General features: G+C 35.2%; 1 protein-coding gene across 4 annotated transcripts in view; it reads right to left on the bottom strand.

The window, feature by feature from the left end:
• DIAPH2 (diaphanous related formin 2) overlaps positions 1-22351 on the bottom strand; it is a 254044-nt gene that overhangs the window by 144522 nt on the left and 87171 nt on the right. For all 4 annotated transcript variants that reach the window (XM_064462901.1, XM_064462898.1, XM_064462899.1 and 1 more), the window contains 3 exons: positions 20957-21051; positions 14600-14701; positions 5263-5502 (listed from right to left, as the gene is read on the bottom strand). In XM_064462901.1, coding sequence (XP_064318971.1) covers positions 5263-5502; positions 14600-14701; positions 20957-21051 — 437 coding nt within the window. The remainder of the gene's footprint in view (positions 1-5262; positions 5503-14599; positions 14702-20956; positions 21052-22351) is intronic.

The raw sequence follows: 22351 nt of genomic DNA, 5'->3' as shown, positions 1-22351 counted from the left end.
AATTTTCAAATACTGGTTCTGATTCTATGGACTTTTTTTTATCAGTTAGACAGAATTTGGGAATAACACATTCAGTAGAAAAAAAAACAGGGTCAGTATATCAGTGTAGGCTTCAGAAAGCAGCTTCGTGCTGAATGTTGGAGCATCAATTTGAGTGGTCAACACTATCAGATTCATTGCTTGGGAAAGGGTTAAAGACTAATATACACAGAGCATAATATTCACGGCACACCCACTCAAAGTAATATACAGAGTACGATGTTTAGGTCTGTAGCTCAGAAATAACATCAACATAACAAAAATCTCATTTACACATAGGATCTTGGTAAAGCATTTAAAACACGCAAATCACACCATCACCCACTTCCCGAATTTTCTCTTTTTTAACAGATACTTTCAGATTAAGTTTTCAGGTGTGAGGGTTAAAAGTGACGTAAGGAAAAATGCATGTTTTAACTACCACTAGAGTGACACAGGAATATTATAGCTATAAAAAAAAGTTTTCTATCGATTTTTATGAGTTTATATCACTTCTCATATCCTAGGAATCTTTTCCACCCTAACAGAAAAGGGGCTGGTAGACAATTAGTAAAAGTACACTAGCCAGTAATACTTGAACTAGATAAACAGCTTGTCTTGTACTATTTGCATACAAACAAGTAGTAACATATTACTCATTACATAAAATAAACATTGATGCAGCTAGAATACTACAAAAGCTTTATAAAAAGAGGGATGCTTCCTGTTAGTCTTTACATTAATTCACCACAAAAAGAACAGAAGTTGTACCCCACATATGCCTAAACCAAAAGCAAACCTCTGTTCTTGGAATTAAATTTCTGTCTAGCATAACTTTACAGAACTATGAAGGTTCTCCTGCCCTTGATAAAAGACAGTAACTGCTGCAACAGGGGTTCAGGACAGCAGTTGGATCACTGACTGGTACACATCAATCAAAAGCAACAACTGGTAAAAAGATTTACCTTTAGTCAATTACTACAGCAGCCTCTCTGAACTTTACTACTTTTCCTGCCTTATTTATATTTTCACAGAGCACTTAACACTGAGGCAATCGTGAATGCTCTACTGCATATATCAGAGTAGCTGCTACCGCTTGCCAGCCTTGATACAGAGCATGAATTGCAATGTTGATCTCCCTTATTTGAACAAAATTCTCTGTCTTCTGCCAAATGATTTGTTTACGAATCACTTCTCTCTTCAATAACATCATACACCACAATATAGCATCCAGAAAGATAATCTGTTTTTAAGGATTTGCAATTACTGTACAGGCATTAGCTTGATAGCTGTGACCAGGCAGGTTTGAATTCACGCTTTCTTTTCTTTATCATGTTTTAATAAAAGCTGTTACACGATAACAGATTTCTATGTATGAAATGACCAGCTCTGTTTTAAGAACATTTAGTTTACAAAAGCATTTATCCCAGATCAATACCTGCCTTTTTTCTTTTCTTTTTCAGATCATGTAACGTAAGTACTACATCTACTACACAGGCAATTAATTTTAAGATTGTTCATGGACAACAACAAAAAAAAAAATCAATACAGAAATCAGGTTTTATTGAAAAGTGAATTTATCACATTCAGATACCTCATCATTAAAACAATTCTGCTTTCTATGTATATTCTGCACATAGAAATGTCTACACAGACACGTGTGTGCTACCTTGCTGACAGGTGGCTCAAAAAAATATTTAAAAACAATTAAAAGCTTTCTTGTAATGACCAGGAAAGTCCCCTGGCCTTAAAGACAGTGTAAGTCACTGGTCTAACAAAGGAAAAAAAAACACGCCACAAACTAAAAACTGACAAACATCATGCCGTTAAAAACCATTGATCAAATATCCAGTGTTCAATTCTGCTTATCCTAATATGTTTTCTGGTTATTGTTTCTGAGACTTATATCTTTGTCTTTAGGCATAACATCAACATATAGTAAAGAATAGCTAAAAACTAACATGAGTCAGGTCAGCTAGATTTACTATAAATTCTGTTCACGTAACAGCTGACGTCCTTTCAGAACAATATTCAGAGTGTAATACTGTTGTTTAACTTATATCTTACTTTTTCCCATCAAGTAGCTTACAGTGAGAGTCGCCAAAAAAAGTCCAAAAAATTAGACAAAGAAATGGCCAACATTTTAAAACATGAAGCCAAGTGGTCTTGTTTGATTTTAAAATTTCTATTGTAGCAGTTCTTACTTTACTCAAGTAACTTTTAAAACTGGTAAGAAATTCTTGTCCTCATTCTGAAGTTGCTTTTAAAAAAAAAAAAAAAAGCAGGTTTTATAGCAAACACCACAAAAAATTAGGACAAGGTTTCTTTGGCACATTATATCTGACTCCTAATCTAACAATGTACCTGAGGTTGTGGATGGGTGACTTCTAAATTGTAACGTCCTATTGTGCTCATCATGGTTCCATACATAAAAACCAAACCGTGCACAAAATGTTTCACAAACTATTAAAGTTAGTAATCTTTATGCTTTACTCCATGCAAAATGCAAAATAAAGGCTCCCAAATTCCTCTCAAAAAGCCTGAGGACTGAAATACGTTCTCTGGGAGAAGATATAAAGACACTTGAAAATTATTCACAGAAGACCTCTCATATGGTAATAGTGCCTTCTCAAATTTCCACCACCCACACAAAAAAATATGAAACAAATTTTTTAAAAAAATCCAAAATCTTTCAGTGTTCCCACAGCCTTGAAAATTTAGTAGCACCCAGGTGTCCCACAGACCAGAAACGTATGAGCCATATGACACTGGCAAACAGAATGCTGAGTTGTTCTTGCTGTTAGATGCCACTTACTTCTCTTATTGCTTTCTTCAGCCAAGAAATAGAAATTAGAAAGTTTAATGCAGAGCAAGATTTCAGTAAACAGAACAATACACTCACCCTGCCCTGCTTACACTGCAGAAGTTTTCATTTTCACAGTGAAGGCCAATTATTAACCAACAATCCTAAATTTTGAGACTGTTTAGATAACGCAAGAAAGCTGGTAAGCAGCTGTAGACAGATACTAAACCTGGTGCTGACAAAAGGTATTGCCACCTGATCCAGTTTAATATTTTGTACTATTATCAACAGTTAACAGAGGCCTGTCAGAACGTATTCTTAGTTAATAACACAAAGCCAATAAAGCCATCTTACTATTTTGGGTGGAAAATGGGAGGGCATAATTTGAAAGCTATTAAACAAAGAAACCAAATGCAATTATTAGTTGAAAATAATCAACGCATAAAAAGAGTTGCTACCCAAATATAAATTTGGATTCTTAACAGTAATTGAAAAAAAATCCACTGCAAATACTGTGTAAGCACTTCTTATTTATAAAATTAAACATCAGTGGAGTAGAAATATTCTTCTTTAAATGTGATATTAAAGCATAAGTACGGGTATAAAACTATTTGGAAAGAAAAAAAACCTCTTGCAAAAGGACATTATTATACTAATCTAATTCAAATCAGAATGGCAAATACATAAAGCAATGAAACCAGGGCTTTAAATAGCAGAAAGTATCTTTTAACTTGAGTAATAAAAAACAAATTTAAATTGCAGGAAATGCACATGTCACTCTGTCCAGAGAAATTTACCTACATTTCCATTAAAGTTACGTGTTCTGAATTTTGAACTTATAAGTGATGATTCACAAGGTTTAGTCAATATGTAGAGCTGTTCATGGTACAATTTCATGTCTAGATGTTGGTGAGACCTTCTTTATTGCTCCAAAAACCATCACTGTCTTAGTGATTATTTTAATTTTAGACATCACCTTGTAACAGCATATACCTAGTACCTAAATGCAAAAGCACAGTCAAGATGTTATTAGGGAGAATGTTTAAGCATTTTCTCTAATCTCAAGGGGCAGGGTGGGGGAAGAACACGTCCCTCAGAAATATCTATCTTGAAAACAAAAAAAAGTTAACATAGATTTTGTTTCTGAGGGCAAGGCTGAATTAAATAGTCATAGATTTTTGTCTCAGTTATTTTAAATGGAATTTAGCTGTAAGCACAGACAGCTGTGCTTCACAAATTTTTCAGTTCAGTAGAGAACAATTTGCAGGATTAGTCAATCTACATTAGCTGTGTCAACATCTGTGGGATTTGCATTGACAGCAATTCATAAATCTATCACCTGGAGTGCAAGAATACCTTCTCATACCATTGCTGTGCTAGAGTACCATTCGTGCACAGTCATCATTTCCCCTCCCCCTCATTAACAAGTAGTTTTCTACTTAAAACATTGATTTCCCTTTAGATTCCACAACTACTGAAAACAAAACACTGCACTAAATTTATGAAAAAACTTCTTCAACTTGGCCTCTCTCTAAAAAAGCTATTAAAAAATGTAAGTATTTCTCAGGTGATGGCTTTTATTTTACCAGAAGTTAGCAACATCTTTGTATTAAACTACAGCAAGCCTGGTCTTCCTCTACTGAAGTATGTCAAATCAGACTTGCTGTGTATTTGAAACCTTATTTCCTCCCCCAAGGTTAAATCTCCTTACCATACACATCAGATTTTCTCATGGTGCCCAAAAAAGGGACTTGAAAGCTGGACCCTCTGATTAGACAGAAAAAAAATAACCGAAAAATACCTCTGCGAGATTTATGCTTTTTTTAAAAAAAATCTGTTTACAAATGTTGCAACTCTATTTTAAAGATACTTTCAAAGGTACTTTACTAGCTGAGATGGTCAAGCCCAGATCAATGTCTCTCACACATTCTACCATATAAACAAGCACGGCACATTAAATTCTGACTGCTACAGATTTTGAAGTTCTCATTGCATCCCATGTTTTGCCACCACAACTGAAGTTAAACCTAAGATAAAAATGTCCATCTTTGATCCCAAATACTTATTTCTGTGACAATGCTTGAGAGACAGCTGGGTTGAAGAGGGGAAGAAAGATGGGTAGCTAAAGCTATTTACCATATTCAGAGAACTACGTATAGTCTATTGACAAGATGATAGTTTCAGATCAAAAACGCTATTCTACTTGTATATTCCAGAAAGACTCGGAACAGACTTAAAATTAAACAACTGCCTTGAATTGCCATTGCACTGAGAAAGACAGCTATAGCAGGGGGCCATCCTAGAAATGTTTACTCTGTATTTGCCTATCCGTTGTTAAAACCAGAGGTGCAGTCACTGATTGAATGTTTTTCCCTATTTAGGGTACTTTCTCATGTGTCAACCATGAATTTGCACTTAGAAGTTTTATAGGTTCATCTTACCTTGCAAAGAAAACTGATGTTAAAACCAAGAGACTGTGCATTTCTGGAGCCAGAGTTCATGTAGTTTCCAAGGAAGAGCACTAACTCCAAAAGCTTGCTAAAGCTTTCACTCTTCTTCACCTCTTCACAAGCTAGTGTAACCGCCATAATGTCAGGTTTGATATTGTTTACGTGTTCTTCAAACATAAGCCTGAAAAGGATCCCGTTGAGACGTGACTGCAACATTTTCACAGAACTCATCTATAAAATAAGAAACATTAAATCAGAACATAAAAACCCAAAAGCTTGTTTATGCAAAATAGCTTACATTAAAAACCAGTATCACGCAGCCAGCAAGACTACAATGTCTGTATGTTTTCATTGCCTATCTTGTATTTCCAGGAACCTGTACCTGCCCACAAGAATTTTTCACCAAACCATACACTTTGTCTGAAAAATTCAGTGAAGCAACATATTGAAAATAAGAGAGTGCTTTGTGTTACGAAATCATTTAACTTCTGAATTCCGAACTCACTGGCAATAAATGCCCACTGCCAAAACCCAGCTGCCCAGCAAAGGAAATGCAAGCCAATTCCACCAGTTAACAAGAACTGAAAATCAGCCTGAAGGTACATGTGGCAAACATTTCATCACATCTCCAGAAAAGTTACTCCTGAACTCTGATATTTACCAATTTCCGAAAACTAAGCTTCTCAGTTTTCCTTCCTTCAGAAATGGTACAACCACCTCTCAAGCGTGCGTGCCAATACCAGCACAAATGCAAACAGCTACGCTTCAGTCTGTTTAAGCTAAAGAATTATACTTCCCATTTTTCGGCTCTGCTACTGAGCTGACACATAGCTCTCAACTTGCTCTTGGTCCCTGGGACAGCAAGAGGGGAGAGAGATGATGAATTCTTAGGGACCCATGTGGAAGGATATGGGAATATCCAAGTAAGTTTCTGGCACAGGAGATCCAGCTTCACTGGTCAGATATTTATATAAAGCCAGGTCAAATTAGTACTATTGTTAATAAAATATTTTCTGCCATTGTACTGATATGAGATGTTAATTGTGATATTTACAGATGATGCCAGTGCTACATCTAACAAGGTGGTTATTTTTGCAGTTTTTAATTAAAATGAAACCTAAAATGGTTTTTTTTTCAGTTATTATCTACACTCATAGAGAGTTGTAAAATAAATAATACAAACCCTACTAGTATTGATAGTTACCAAATGAACTTAAAGGTATTTTAGATACACTATGTTATATATTTGATCCTAAGACTTTTCAAGTTCATGCCATCAAAGAGTCCCAATCCGTGTACCCCAAAGAATAACCAGATTTGGGAGGTGGATAAAGAGGTTTTGGCTGAATCTCGTAACAGTAAGTTTTACATAAAAGCCAATATACCTAGAGACTCTAAAGTAAGGATACACTTCTGGTACACTCTTTCAGTTCTGATCCCATGACGCCGTATTTTGTAGGCAGCATACTGCTTGCTTTTTAATCTCTTTTCTTTCTGTCCTTTTAAACAAATTTTGTAAAACTACTGCCCAGGATATTATTGCCTTTATGTTTCAGGCACTTTGCAAAAGGTAGTATAGGACTCATTCCTTCCTAACCTGATAAAAAGATGGGAGGTTAGAAATCACAGCATAGTAACATAGTAAATGACAGAGTTAGTGAAAAGTATCCACAATAGTTTAAATCCCCAAAACCAATCTTATTAGACTAGCTACTAAAATACATCCATGTCTTTCATATTTTGCACAAGTGATCGGTAATATTTCCCCCTACTTAGCAGCGGACTGTAATTCACATGAGATATTTAAATTTAAGAGAAAAGTATGCACTGAAAATTTTTAATCCACTTAAAAATTTTCATTTAAATGCAAGAATGATTACCTTCCAAATCTAACTCCTAATTTTAATTAGCAGAATACAGAAAGATTTCTCCCCCAATGTATTCACTATCAGTGGTGTTCCTGAAGCACTTTGTCCCCTGAAAGAAAAGCTTTGTTATGTGACAAATCACAGATCTTGGCTATCAAAACACAAAAATTTTTATGTGCTCATGTCCCTGTTGCCCAAAGCATTACTGTGGCTCCTTGAGGAACCGTGATTGTTCTACTGGTGTTATCTAGCACAGACCAGAAGCAGCAGCAATAATTTTCACAGGAAAGACTTGGGTGGCCGGAATAATGATGAATTAATACTAAAATGGAAATAAATATGAAGACACTTCAGATGGTCCCAAACAATTCATATGACCAGACTGCAACAAGGAAAAGGAAAGGATCAGAAAAGAAGCATTTCAGCATAACTTGCAATCTTTTTTTTAAACATCTCCATTGTCACAAATTTCTCTGTGAGTCTCTATAAGCCAACATCATACAGTCTCGAAATATTATTCTTCTAATCATTCTGTATTTCAGAAATATCATACTGAAAACATCTGCCTTGAAAGGTTCTACCTTCATTGAGCTGCAGTAGATGGAAATTAAAAGTAATCGCATAATTTCCTTTAGCTTTTGTAGGACAATCTCCAATTACTGATTTTACTCAAAATTGCACAGAAGTTGTCCAAAGCTTTAGATCTTGAAGACAGAGTGCAACAAAACATGTATTAGCCAAAAGAACAGTGTGACTTAAACACTTGTGAAGACTAATCCTTTACAACAGCCGATTTGTACTTTCTCCCCTTTTTTTAATGCTGTGAAGTGTCATGGAACTTTTTTTTTTTTTTTTTGCAAGTTAGTTGACTACCAAACCAGTAGTAAGTTTTCATTTCATTTGCTGATCTGCAAAGTATTTAAAAAGTATCTTGACAATTTCGTAAGAGCTATTTCAAGTGGGTTGTTCCCTTAGAATTCAAAACATTTCTATATACATTATGCTCTTTATGTATCAATAGCAGATAATCAGAAATGCTATTTTACCTCCTCCTCCCCTACCCTGCCCCAGTTTCTGTTTCATATTCATGTTTCTAAATACACATGTTCAGTGGCTGATAATCACACTGAACTTCGAGGAATCTTCTGAAAATAGGTGAGGTGCATTATATTCACTAAGAAAAAGGTCAAATTATTTATAGGGCTACATATTAGTGTCAAAGGCATTTAAGAAATAATACATTAAATAGGTGCATGTAACAGCAAGCATTAGCTTTCACCACAAACAGTTAAAGAAGCAAGAAGATGGGTATTTTTTTTTCCAGCTAACTGTGAGCATGTCATTATTTCCCTTTCTGGGCTTTCATAAACATCCCTGTCTGAATTCTCCACCTAATCAAGTTCTTTATTCAGTTCTCTATTCTTTATTATCATTATTCAATTCTCAAGCCCTGTATTAAAACTAGGATCAAAGGTTATTGGAAAAAGAGGCAAAGAGCACAATTAAATTTGCCTCACTTCCTAGGGAAAAAAGCTGACATTCCTATAATACAAATTTGTCAACTAACTCAGACAACTTACTCAGCCTCTTACCTGTAAAACAGTTGCCTTTTTTTTACCTAGCAGTATTCTAGAAAGATTAATTCTTCAACAGCTTTAGAAATTACAATGAGGCAAAACAAGTGGCAAACAAATTAATTTAAAATGACTGAATTACTCTAAACCAATGCAGGTCCAATAAACTTGCTACCTGCTGGCGAGGACTGTTCAGGATAGATAATCCTGCTAATACAGTAAAAAGGGTCCAGAATCTGCAGGTGTCTACAACTAGTCAGTGAAAACTATTCCCTTCCATTAACAATGAAACTACTGATAACTCAGTTCTTCGCAGCTGAAGGAAGTTTTGCATTCGCTAGAAAGCCACAAAAACCCCCTCCACTTTTCTAGAACACAACTAGAAAGGGAATTCTTTAGTCAGTTCCAGTCACTTGTTTTGTTTGTTTACTAAAGAGTTATTAACTAAAATTGGCACTACATCATTGTGGGATGATCTTTTAAAAAGGGGTAATAGTCTTGTTAACTTGTCTTCAAAAGTCACAGTTAGTGGTACAGAAAAGCGAGTAAAGTTTTCTGAGTCTAAATACCACCGACGCTGCAAACGATCGTATTTTCTTAGCCTGCCCCCTGAGTTGACAGGAAAAGGTTGGTACTCACGCTTCATAGCACAGATGAGATTTATGCCTTTCTAATCTTTAAACTCTTCTACTGGCACCAAAATTGAAAGCAAGTATCCTTACTGAAGTTGCAGCTGTTCCCATGACACAAAAATAATAACTCTTAACCACAAGTTTTACATTTAAAAATCAGACAACATTTTGCCTAGCTTTTTTTAATGTTATACAACTGATTCAGTTAATCCATTTTTCTTGTTCTACTTCAACATCAATGCAAACTTTTCTTGTGTTGCCTTTTTTGATCCCAGGATATAACTTCAAAAACAGTTCCAATAACTACTGTGAATATATAATTGATTTTAGCATTTCATCTAAATGAAAATTCAATCATAATTTTCATTTACTTATCAGCTGAATATTAAGTTAATCGGTCTCTTCTAATAAGTTAATCATTTACTAAGTATAGGGTTTCTACACAAATTTTCAACAACTTATTCCAACCTTTATTAGATTTGACGGGCAAAGCGATTATCCAATTAACATCTCTTAATAATTAACACAGCTAAATTTACATACAAGTAAGGGTACACATTTTAAATACTACTCAACAGAGTCCTTCTGGCTTCTTCTATTCCTGAAAATATTCTTCCTAACATTAATGTTATGATTATTTTTAATGCAAAACTCTCAAATTAATTCGATGCATAGTGAAAAAAGGACTCCAGTCATGTGAAGAGCTTCAGTTCAGCTGCATTTCTTCCACTTTATCATGGATTGTTCAATTAAATCAAAAGAGGAAACAAACCCAGCATTTTAGTAGTATTAATGTAGTTAAAGGCCTCTAAAAATATGACAGGCTCACTACCCATAAGGAAACATAATTTTTTTTTTATTAAACCAGATGGTGAAGTTGAATAAGCAAACAAGCTCCAGGAAACTTAATCTCTTCATAAGGCAAATATCACCATTTGGAGATGTTTGATTAAGCAGTTTTTTCTAATTAATGTTCCATTAAATACTTTAAAATTCTTTCTCAACTTTTTGAGGTTGGGCATTCCTCAAAAGAACGACTCAATGAAAAAGTGATCATGACTATATTAGTACTGTTGGAAAACAAGAATACTTTTATGACTTTAATATGTAAGACAACTGAGTGAAAAAACAAGGACCATTCAGTTTTAATCCAGCAGTAATCATAAGTCAGATAAATCTTATATCCCAAGGTACGTAAGACAACCAATAGAGAGGATACAGTTTCTCAAGTGACTTTCAGTTATAGTTGTATAATTTTCTGGGAACGAAAGATTACAAGAAAGAAACAAAACTACTATATAAAAAGAGTGAGGAAAAAAGAGTAAGTGCTAGACCTAACTTATAGACAGCCCTAAACAAACTATCCAACAGCAGCAAAACCCCAAAGCTACTACTCTCAGTTCAACTGGATTTCAAACATCTATCAGTAAAACATAAATTTTCATTAATTCAAACTCTGGTTAAAAGCGTACGAGGAACACTTACTAGCTACACACATTTAATACGCAGTACTTGTAAACTGGCAACTTCATTAAATGCTTCTGTTTTACCTCTACGTCAAGACAAAATAAAAGAACTATTTCTTCTGACCTGCAGCCTTCTAAACTGGAGGTAAACAATCCAAGAACAAAAACATTCTCCAAGTGTTCTCACATACTTAAGTTTTGTAGTATCTCAGTACTTCACATTTGATGACAGAAAACTTAGGTTTTGCACTGTCATTTATACTCATTATGTAGCCAATTCACATAGAAACAGTTCAACTAGACTACCAGTTACATTCTTTCCCTTCTCAAATTCATACTCATCCAGGCAAGATGAAACTGAATGTGGGGCAAAGAATGAAATAAACTTATTTACTGCAGGTCGTCTTCACTTTATGAAAAACATTTGCATCGTCTTGGACCAGCCTTTTGATAGCTATAATAATTACACCTTAAATTTATTTTCAGTCTTTCATTTCCAGCATATTAGCATATACCCAAAATGAAAAGGCCGTTAGTCAACTACAACCAAATCAATGCAAAACGCAAAACCTGATCCTGCCTCTCCTATGCCCTGCCAATATTTCAGAGTAGGTGATTAATGAAGTTGCAGACATTAATGAATCTCTCTCGTAATATCTTTTGCCCAGAGGTGAAACTGGGGAAATAATATTATCCACAAAAACAACAACCAGCAAAAGAATGCTGTTACCACGCTAATGCTTTAGCTACTGCTGAACAGTGTTTGCGGTGACAAGGCCTTCTCCACTTCTCACCCTGCAGAACCCAGTGAGTAGACTGGGGGTGTTCAAGAAGCTGGGGTGGGGCACGACCAGGCAAATGACCCAAACTAACCAAAGAGATATCCCACACCATGTAACGTCATGCTCAGTAATAAAACCTGGGGGGCTCAGGTAGGTTAGCCATTTTTTGCTCAGAAACTGGCTCTGTATTAGTCTAACACATGGGTGACAGTGAGTAATTGCCTTTGTTTTATTTCTTTGCCTTTGTTTTCTTTCTTCTTCCACTTCTTCACTTCTTAAACTTTTATCTCAACCCAAGAGTTTTCTTGCTTTCACTCTTCCTTTCTTCTTCCCCCATCCCACTGGGGATGGGAGGGGGAAGCGAGTAAGCAACTGTGCAGTGCTTAGCTGCCTACCAGGGTTAATCCACAACACCTGTTCTTCTCTGAATAGCTGCTCTTGACTCTGTTATCTGTTGCTACCTAAAGAGATAGTACAGAGAAGACAGAACCAGAGGATTCTTGAAAGCGCATGGTGATAGGACAAGAAGCAAAATACAAGACAACACTCAGAAAATTCTGACTGTATATAAGGAAAACATAGTTGACCACAAAGGTGGCTGAATATTGAATGCAGTGCCACTGTCACAGCTTTCTTCAGCAGAAGGGTAATTTACTACCACCCACCATAGAGCAGCATGATGGGAGGATGCAGATAAACAGATACTAATTCAGAAATATCTTTACATAAATGCTATAGAGAGCAATGCAGAAAAAAACGAATAGGGGAGAAAGGCTGAAGCAGAAGAGACTTGGTAGGTATGACGTTTATAAAAGGGAAATGTGTGGCAGAAGAAGGATTGAGTTGGGAAAGGATCCAAGTTATAAAGGTCAGGGGTGACAGATTAAGGAACTTACATCAGTAAAATGGAGGAATGCCTACAGTGTCTTTTAAAAAAAGGTAATTATGCACAATTTTCTGAATTTCTTTTCTTAGATAGTTGACTGAATAGAATTCATGGGCATCAGAGTCTTCATTTGTCCTAATGCCTATTCCTCACTTGCTTCCATTCTGTGTTTCCCTTAGACACATTTCAGATACTCTCCTTGCATAAAATCTGATTTCCCACTTTGGCATTATTTATGTAGGAGGGAAATAAGGAAATATTCATTTGGTAAATCAGCTGCTCTCTGGCATCCTTTGCCCCTTCCCATTTCAAAAATAAGCAGGAAACAGCAAAACAGACAGGGCAACTGTTGTGGCCTGCCCACCTGCCTTCCCAGGGATCAAAAGCCCAGCTTTAGGAAGTACTACTGCCATTCCATCCCATTGATTTAGTCAGTCCGAAAGCATATGTTACACGACAAAGACGTAACAAGGTATTCCTCCAGTGCTTTTAAACAGATTTTTTAAATATACGCACACATATATATGTATGTATATGAAATATAATATGGATTATATATCGTGTAGTATATCCATATATGTGCAGATAATACATAACCATATACAGTCATATATATGGATGTTTTAATATACATCTAAAAGACATTGTGATATATTATTATATTATACTATAATTATCTTTTTTATGTATTGCATGCCATAATTCCTTCAATAAAAGTACCAAATATATATTTATAGAGAGTTTTAGACTGTTACAGATCAATAAATAGATGATAATGTTTTACTACTGCAGACTTTGCAATAAGACTAAATAACGTATCACATTTGTAAAAAATTCCTCATCTTTGTTTTAAAATAAAACATTTTTGGAACTTTATGCTATATATTAAAAAAAAATAAAATCAATAGCCTAAAGTTTTTCAAAAGAAGTCATTGATATCTTTCCTTTTCTAAATCCTCTCCAAAAATCTCATTAGGTCACATTATGTTCTGTTCCCACCACTTTCCCCACGCCTCTCACCCCCAAATCATTCAAAAGGTGCTTCTGAAGACAAATTATGTTCAAATCAGAGCTTTTTAGTAAAATACTGGTTTCACTCTTTCCTTTTAATAGACCTCTATTTAGCTTTAATACATTTTAATGTACATAACACTATAAAAATCCAGCAAGAGCAAACCTAGCTCCTGTGAAGTTACGGATGAATTCTAAACACATTACAGAGGCTACATCACCATCGTTACAGTCTTGGACTGACAGAGTGAAGTGAAAACAGGAGCTCATTTGCCTAAGGACTTATCAGGTCATTAGAAGACCAGAAGCAGAAAAAAGAGTCTTCCAAGTCCTAGCTTAGTACTTGGTATCATACAATCGACTACCAGCAGGTATTAGGGTAAATTATGCAAATTTTATAATTTCATTCAGAGACAGGTTCTAGCCATTATAATACTCGATATCTCTACTTTTAGAATAGCTATACACACGAACAACACTAAAAGCAACAGAGTATGATCTATGATTTCAGTTCTAAGATGAATCTATACCTCTTCTAGATCAGTTTTGGAAGTTTCTATGTGTTTGTGTGTGTATATGTATACACACATATTGTATATGTATATGCATACATACATATATGTGTACATATATACACACACCTTTTTTTAACCAAAGAGTAAAACATGAGATATTACAGCCATATTAACTCTTTCAGCTGTTTACAGTTTTTGATACAGCAGAAAAAAATTTATCAAAGTTGTCAATGTCATTAAGTTAATGGGCCGTTTATGAACTCTTGGAAATTTAACTACCCGAACATAGTGTTCTCTGTAACTGTTTAATAAACATACAAGAGTTGCATACAAGGCAAGACAGTCAGGCAAAAGATTTGGTCTGGCACAGAAGTGTCTGTTGCTCTTAATTGCACACCATAATGGCTTCCAGAAAAACACATAATATGTATTTACAAAGGTTTTTAGATTATTAATTATCAATAAATAAATGGTAACTTTTCCTACTGCAGGACTTGCAAAAACACTAACCAAAATAATTTAAACATAAATTTTTTCTTTTTAATCTATTTGACAAAATAGAACTCTCCAGTTAATTACTGCATGAATACATACCACAACTCCAAATTGTTCTGGTTCTGCAAGATCATTATATTCATCCTTTAATTCAGCTAAGGCATTGAGTTCTTTCTGCTCAGGAAGATTCTTCACTAGGTTCTAAAACAAACAAGGCATTATATTAAATTTGTTATATTAAGCTAGCTGAGATCTTAAAATAACATGCTTAAAACACCACAACATGGAAATGCACAAGGAAATTATGGGAAGCTTATTTTATTTATGCAGCTTTAACACTATATAAACATCAAATCAAACCAGTAATTACTTAATACAGACATCAGCACCTCTGTTACAGTCTCTAACTTGAAGAATGCCTTCTCAGTATTAAAAAATTGGGCAAAACTTCTTGATGGTGTAAGACCCTGAAGAATTACACTCTATCTACAATCTTTTTTTGCCTTCATGATTGCATCTTGCCATTAAATATTAACCAAGAAATAACTGGTCTGGGTAAAGCAACACATAACTACTTTAAAAAAGTAAAAATCTTTAGACCTTCCAAATAACTACGTAAAACTTAACTTAAAAACACTTTACATAAAAATAAGCAACATCTCACAATTGTACAGATCTTCTGGATCTGTATATGCCAGAATTCGGCATAAAGTAGAACCTACTTGAAATCTTATACATGTCCCCAAGCAAAACTGTATGATTTATTATATGATCTTAACATCTCAAAATACAGATACACTAAATGTATAAAATATTTATATTAAGACTGAAGAATACTTTAAGAGATACTCAAGTAAAAATTTAGCTCGTATTTAATTTATATATATATGCTAGTTGAAAACAAAAGAATAATATAATTCTTCAAGGGAAAAAGAGTAGACATTTACACTCACGCAAGCTAGCAAGAGTCAATAGGCCTTTTTTGTTCAAAAAGTTTCATCAATCTTAAGACCAAAAAACCAAGGGAATTAAAGTATTACTAACTGATACGATTACACTACAGCTGTCCACACACAGAGGGTGCCCTTTACTTCATTTTCGATCTCCATTGACCACCTTTGTTCATATTAAAGACTTATGACAGGAAAATCAAGAAACAAAAACGATGTAATATTTTGGAGACTGGAAACAGGATCCAAAACACTGCAGTAGCTTGGAGGCAAGTGTGCTTCTGGGGAATTTCAAAGGGTGTTGAATTAAGGGCAAGTACTAGCCACTGAAGAAATCAAAGGGACTGAGTTGGAGACATTTCTCTCCAGAGGAGGCAGAAATACCTCCGTATCTAGGTGAACACACCATGCCTCCTGCTTTCTCACTGTGGCCCTTAGGGGGATTTTTGGAGGGGGAGAATTGCCTAAATGCATAATAAAAGCAGACAACCTGTTTCTGTATGCTGGATACAGACACTTAATATGCATAAAGGGGCCAAAGTAGTAGTGCACTTTTGTTATTAATAACTTTTGAAAAATCACCATGAGATTCACCCAACTCCACAGTGCAATGACTCCGGTACCAAACAACTAAGAAAAAAAATGCCTTCACACAAAAATCATTTTTTTTCTTCTGCACAAAGGCAGTGGGTGCCAACGTATTAAAGAGAGAAGGATTAAGTCCATGTTCTTCAACAAGAAGGTCCTACTCAAGCCATCCTCTGAAACTTGCATAAGTAAATGTTAGAACCACCATCAGGTTTAGAGGTTTACTTCCAACAAAGTATCTATAGAATATGCAGTTCTATAGCATTTTAACTACAACACAGATTTTAGTGAAGATAAGGTAATGTGCTACAGCTACAAAATTTAAATCTTTTGACACTTTCTGCAACACTAGTCTTAGAAGTAAAACATTTCAGAACATGCTCCTTTAACTTGAAGCTCTTCTGGTTCAGTTATTGGCACATCAGTTCTTCTCCCACCAGAAAAGGTGTGTTGGCCATGTGGTCCCGTAAGATGTGAATAAAAGGGACATGCACACTGACACTATCAGAGAACCGATAATGACTCTTTAGGTCTATGTTACAAAAACACTCTGATATGAAAAAAAGTTATGTGCCTTTTCAAATGAAAAAAAAACAGCCAGCGCTACAGAAGCATGTTTTTCCCAGCTATAAAAACCTTAATTGGAGAAAACCTGTGCTATTACAGGTACCCATCTTACTTGTAGAACATACCAATCTTGCCATCACTCTTGCAATATTCTTATTCGTTATGAGAATTTGATTACTGATCACTCTGCCAGGCTTGATGAACTAGGCATTAAGGTACAACTTCCAGAAATGCATCAGTCTAATTTGTCAAATTTACAAGTGATAGCCTAACTTAATTCTCCAAGCTGAAAGAATCAAATATTCAGCCATCTTAATAAGGAAAAATAAAGATGACCAGCAGTCTCATGCAAAACATCCCTGTAACAGAAAGATTTATTTTTTTTTTACCCTTACACTGAAGAGCTACTGAGTGTCTCAGCAAGCACAGTTCAATATACTTGACAGAGATAAGCATCAGATTCACCTGTACGTCATACAATTAAGCTATGGCCTTGTGTTTAAACCTAAGCATGCTCCCTTTCCTATTAACCCAAAACCATGTCCCACAAATTACTACTTAACAAATAATTAAGGATCTGTAAAACATTCTTGCTCATTTGATTGACTGTTTAATGCTGGTAAAGATCAGGCAGTAACTAAGTAATGTAATTATTTAAAACCTATTTTAATTAAGTAGACTATTGAACAAAGGCCAGCATCCGTAATTTCACAGTATTTGTCAAATATTTATATTTCATCACACATTAATAAACTTACAGTAAACCTTTTTTTTTTCCCCCCATCAATACAGAAATATAAGTACCTACTACTAAAACTCCTGGTTTTTTAGCCCTGTAACCAAAATCTCTTAGCATGCTTCATGATTTCTTTTTCTTCATCCACACCCCTTTATGGTCTAGAGCTAAGAGACCAACTCATTTTACCCTCAGCTTCTAAGGATGAGAGTTTGGCTCTACTAGCACTGCAGCCATCCATATATATGTTTAAATTTGTTTACTCTCATTACTTGTATTGAATAACTGAAAATTAATCTAAAGGCTTCAGTGATCACACCCTCAAATCCTTGTTAGTACTTTAGGAAACAAAGTTTCATAATGTATTCATGACTATCTGGGCTTAAATAAAAACAGGGTAAAGCAGTTTGTTTAAACATATGAAGTAGCAGAAATCTAAAGCTGACATTAGGAGGCTGAAACTATCACTCACTACTCACTGTCACAATGCCCTGAATTCTCCTGCACAGATGTTTGACAACTGTATGTTTACAAGAACTTATCTCAAAGGCACACTGGGAATTAAGAATATTTTTTCCTAGAGTGTTTTCCTCATGGAATAGTTGTAACAGTATATCAAACTACACATACTCAAACTGATTAATCCAATTAATTTTAGGAAGTATTACAATATAAGTTATAAAAGCAGGATGAAATGAGGAATTGAGAAGCATAACTGAAAAAGCACTTTTCTATATGCTCAGTTATGCTATACCCATTTGGCTTTCACCACTTTGATATTTGGAACAAAGCAGCTTCCACATGTGCAGTTATCCTAAGCATGAATGAAAGCAAGGTTTGCTTCGTAACATTTTTCCAATCAGTAGTATTGAGAACTGTTAAACTAGTAAACTAGTTAAGAACTCAGTCAGAAGATTAGAATAAAAATAAACCAGAATAGACTGAACATGAAATAGATGATACAGCCCATTTACCCAACATATTTCTAAGAATAGCTTCAGAAACACAGAAGGTATCTCTTCTGGATTATCAGCTAAATCTCCCCGCTATTAGAAGTGACTCTGCCACACCATTCCCTTCAGAAACGGACCAATCTCCAAAGCCTCGGGTTTTTCGAAGATTATAGGCAGCTGAGTTTCTAAGGTAGTTGCATTCATGATGAATTCATAAACATTTATTCTGGTGGTAACACTGCCTTTTACTTACGCAACTCCATTTTTCTCCCCGATGCTTATGCACATCACAGCTCCCCATATAGATATGATGTAGTCATATCCCCTCTCAGCTATTTATATTGCTAATCTAATCAAATCAATCTTTTCTATCTTCCTTCTGTAGACTGTTTCTCCATCCCTCACTCATCTTAAGTAGTTTTTAAGTTCAGCTTCTCCATTTTGAATTCATTTTTGAGAAATGTACCAAGTATTTTAGGTAAGGTCTTACAAGTTCATTATTCAAAAGTGTAATAATTATGCTCTCTACTGGAAATACTTGACCTGATACACCTTGCAATCATATTTGCGTTTTTTATGGTGTGCTGGGTCTGGCTGGGATGAAGTTAATTTTCTTGATAGCAGCCCCTATGATGCTGTTTTGACTTGTGACCAAACCAGTGTTGAAAGCACACCGATGCTTCAGCTACTACTGAACAGCACTTGTGCAGCTTGCAGGCTTTTCTGCTTCTCATTCTGCAAGTAGGCCAGGGTGGGCAGCCTGTACCCCCACCCTGACAAGTAGGCCAAGGCAGGTGGTTGGAACCAGGTGAGGGCTTTGCTGCTCCACCTACAGCTCCACCGCAGTGGTAGCTTTACTTGTCCTGTTGAGCACAGACTCACTTCGCCTCAAGCATTTCCAACTGAAAAGCAACATTACCTTCCAGCATCTTACAATTTTCACGTAAGATCATGAACTTATATTTCAGGACAACATATTACATCCTATTTCTCTTAATCCGGGTCTCAAGATATCTCCACATTTGTTGTAGAGGCAACTATACCAACATGAAACTACCCTGCGTTTGAGGTATTCAAGGTGGGTTTTTTTCTTCCTGTTGATTTTTTTATTTTACTAATCCTGTAGGCTTCTCAGTGAAATGATCCAACATGCCTGATCAATAAGCATAAACTTAAGACTTTATATTACGAAGTACTACGTATCATGTGCATAAGCTTCTTCCTAAGAAAACATACTTAGCAGCCAAAGATAGTATTTTTAGAAAAGTAAATATATATTAGAGATGTCCTGTATTTAATTTTAGGGCCCATACCCAAACCCAATCAATTTCATGCTGGCACACCTTGAAGCAAGACGCCACAGTGAAACACATCAAACTAAGTCAGACAGGAAGTAGTTTCCCATCAAATGGGAACTTCCAAAAACCTTATGCCATAGCAACCCAAAAACCAGGAAGGGGAAAAAAACTAATCAAGGATTATCCCAAATGAAATATGGATGAGAATTTTGGATACTGAAACTATGTTTTCAAGCACATTAGGTTAAGTGGTTTAAGTCTCAGAATATGACACTATGAGAAAACATAACTGTGTGTACTGCTGAGAGTCCAATAGTTTGAGGTCTATGAGAAAATAGCAGCCTTTCCTTTAGAGCCTCAGGAAAACGAAACTCCAGAAATATAAGAGGGCCTTGATGGCACAAGAAAAACTGCAAAGGACAATTAAATTTAATTTAATGAATTTCATTCCATTTTCACTGTATGTTTTGCAACATAGTAATTTTATTTTAAAAAATCATGTTAAGATTTGAAGACATTCTGAATTACATAACTAACTGTGAAAAGACCAGGCAAGTCAGTTTAGCCCAGGTCCAAGAAAGGAAAAGAAAATAATTTAGAAAGCCTTATGGGGACAAGGGTGCAAGCAGGAGACAGGGAAGGACAAAAGGATAAGTAGAGGCGAGTATGTCAGCTAGAATCAATCTCTGTATATTAAACAATTCAATACCAGTATCATTGGTGTGCTACATCTGTATGCCATTTTAATTTAAGTTGACATGTTTCTCTGTCACACTTTGTCATGCCCCAGAGATCATGGGGGTGTGACACACTTGCTCTCCCACTGCTGAGAGGAAATCAGAGGGATGCAAAGAAGCTGTATTCCATACTTTCTTGTCTCCACTGGAGAGATTTGGGGCTCAAGATAAGACCAAACCAGCTTGAGAGTCAGCTTGATTTACAGATGGGGTTTAGATTGTAGCAGTATCCTGAAACATTCAGGTAGTTTCATCTATGACTAGTGACAAGCAGAGATGTTTCCACAAGACTGATGAAACTTCATTATCCACTAGCCTAATCCAGTAAATGCTTGCCTTCAAAACTGAGAAGTGGAATTATCAGAGGCTTCTTTTCGAAAGAGAAATTCCATAAAGTTAGATTCAAAAGTACTTTTGTTAACAGTGTCTTATAAAGACAGTTTTCCTGCTATAATCGACCATATTCAAAAGTAGAGGTGAAATAAATAAAATGGTAAACACAACTGATGCATTGGTAGCTGATATCCAGAAAACTCTAGACTACTCTTACTTTTGAATTCTTATACCTTTACAGCATTTTTATGTGGAAAACAATCTACGTACAAAACCAGAAACATTTTCACATACCTGAATCAAGGATTCACTCAGCTTCTCTTCATCAACCTCCAAAATTATATTTTTTATTTCTTCATAAGGCAAACGGAAAGAACCCAAAAATATCGCTGAAATTCAGCAATAAGTAATTAGAATCAAAAAAGTCAAAAAGATTGATATAAAGCAAATAAATTCTAGCAACTCAGAAATCATATCTTGATCCAAATCAAGATAATTCATTATGAAGTTTTCCATATAAAACAAACAGTAGAGGAGCCACACTACTGCAGTTCAACTTACAAATTTCACTTCTAAGAAATGAAACTATGACAACAGTTTTAACTGTTTCATCAGCCTCAGGTGCTCCCGAGCAGTGTTACTTATCTCTAGCAATCAAGTCCTGTCTTTATGATTGGCGACATATCTGCATTATTACTTAAACAGACTTAATTTATCCACTAGAAGACTTCAGCTATTATTTTTTGCTTTCAAAACCATGCATGAATAGCTGTACTGAATTTACAATTGGCTGAGTGATATTTACATGACATTCTAGAAAAAATTCCATGTCAAAAGGATAATGAAGAGCTGGGCAAAGACAAAAAAAACAATACCCTCTCTATCACTTTTCAGGGTAACTAAACTTACACAAGAGAGAATGTATATTGTGACACCCTTCAAAGATAGGACTGCTCAAAGGAATGTGATCTCAGAGCCCCATTCAATAAACTACAAACTATCCTAACACAGATGGATTAGCATACAGTTTTAATAAAGTGCTGTATATTCAACCTAACTACTATGGCTGATTTTCCTGCGTCCATATTTTCAAAACTTCAGTTTTATATCACTTGTATCATAGTGCATTTTCTGCTTAAGAAAATGTGCTCATGGATGTGGTAATAAACAATACACAGATTTGGTTTTACACACTTCATTTGACACAGGCATAGATGGACTAGTGACATTTTACCGTATTTTCAATTCAAATAAAAGAATCTACTACTCTCAATGACTGATTTCTCTCCATAATTACAGAAAGAAGCAGCAAGCTAAAAATAATAGGTGGGGCTGTTTCCCTTGCAATTTATAGCAGTAGTATTTGCACTTAACCTATTTCGTAATATTTTTCTCTTTAAAAGTCTAACCCCATCAAGCTCTATTTCTCCATTGCTCTAACCAGAAAAAAATGTTAGGAACAGCCTCTCAACCCCAACCCACACAACCTACAACACTGTGCCTTCCCTCACCCTTCCAGTCTAAAGCAATTAATGAAAGAAGCAACTTTCTATTTAAAATTAAAATAGTTCATTAACATTTAAGTTTAGAAGAGAATTGAAATCATTTATATGTAAAAAACTTCTGAGCTTAAGACTCATCTTCACATTAGCCAGTTTTTAGAAAAATAATATTGCACATATAAACAAA

This window comes from Phalacrocorax carbo, chromosome 11 (genome assembly GCF_963921805.1).
Source record: "Phalacrocorax carbo chromosome 11, bPhaCar2.1, whole genome shotgun sequence".
NCBI lineage: Eukaryota > Metazoa > Chordata > Aves > Suliformes > Phalacrocoracidae > Phalacrocorax > Phalacrocorax carbo.
The sequence above is the reverse complement of the archived record's forward strand: the minus strand, read 5'-3'. Positions and strand labels throughout refer to the sequence as shown.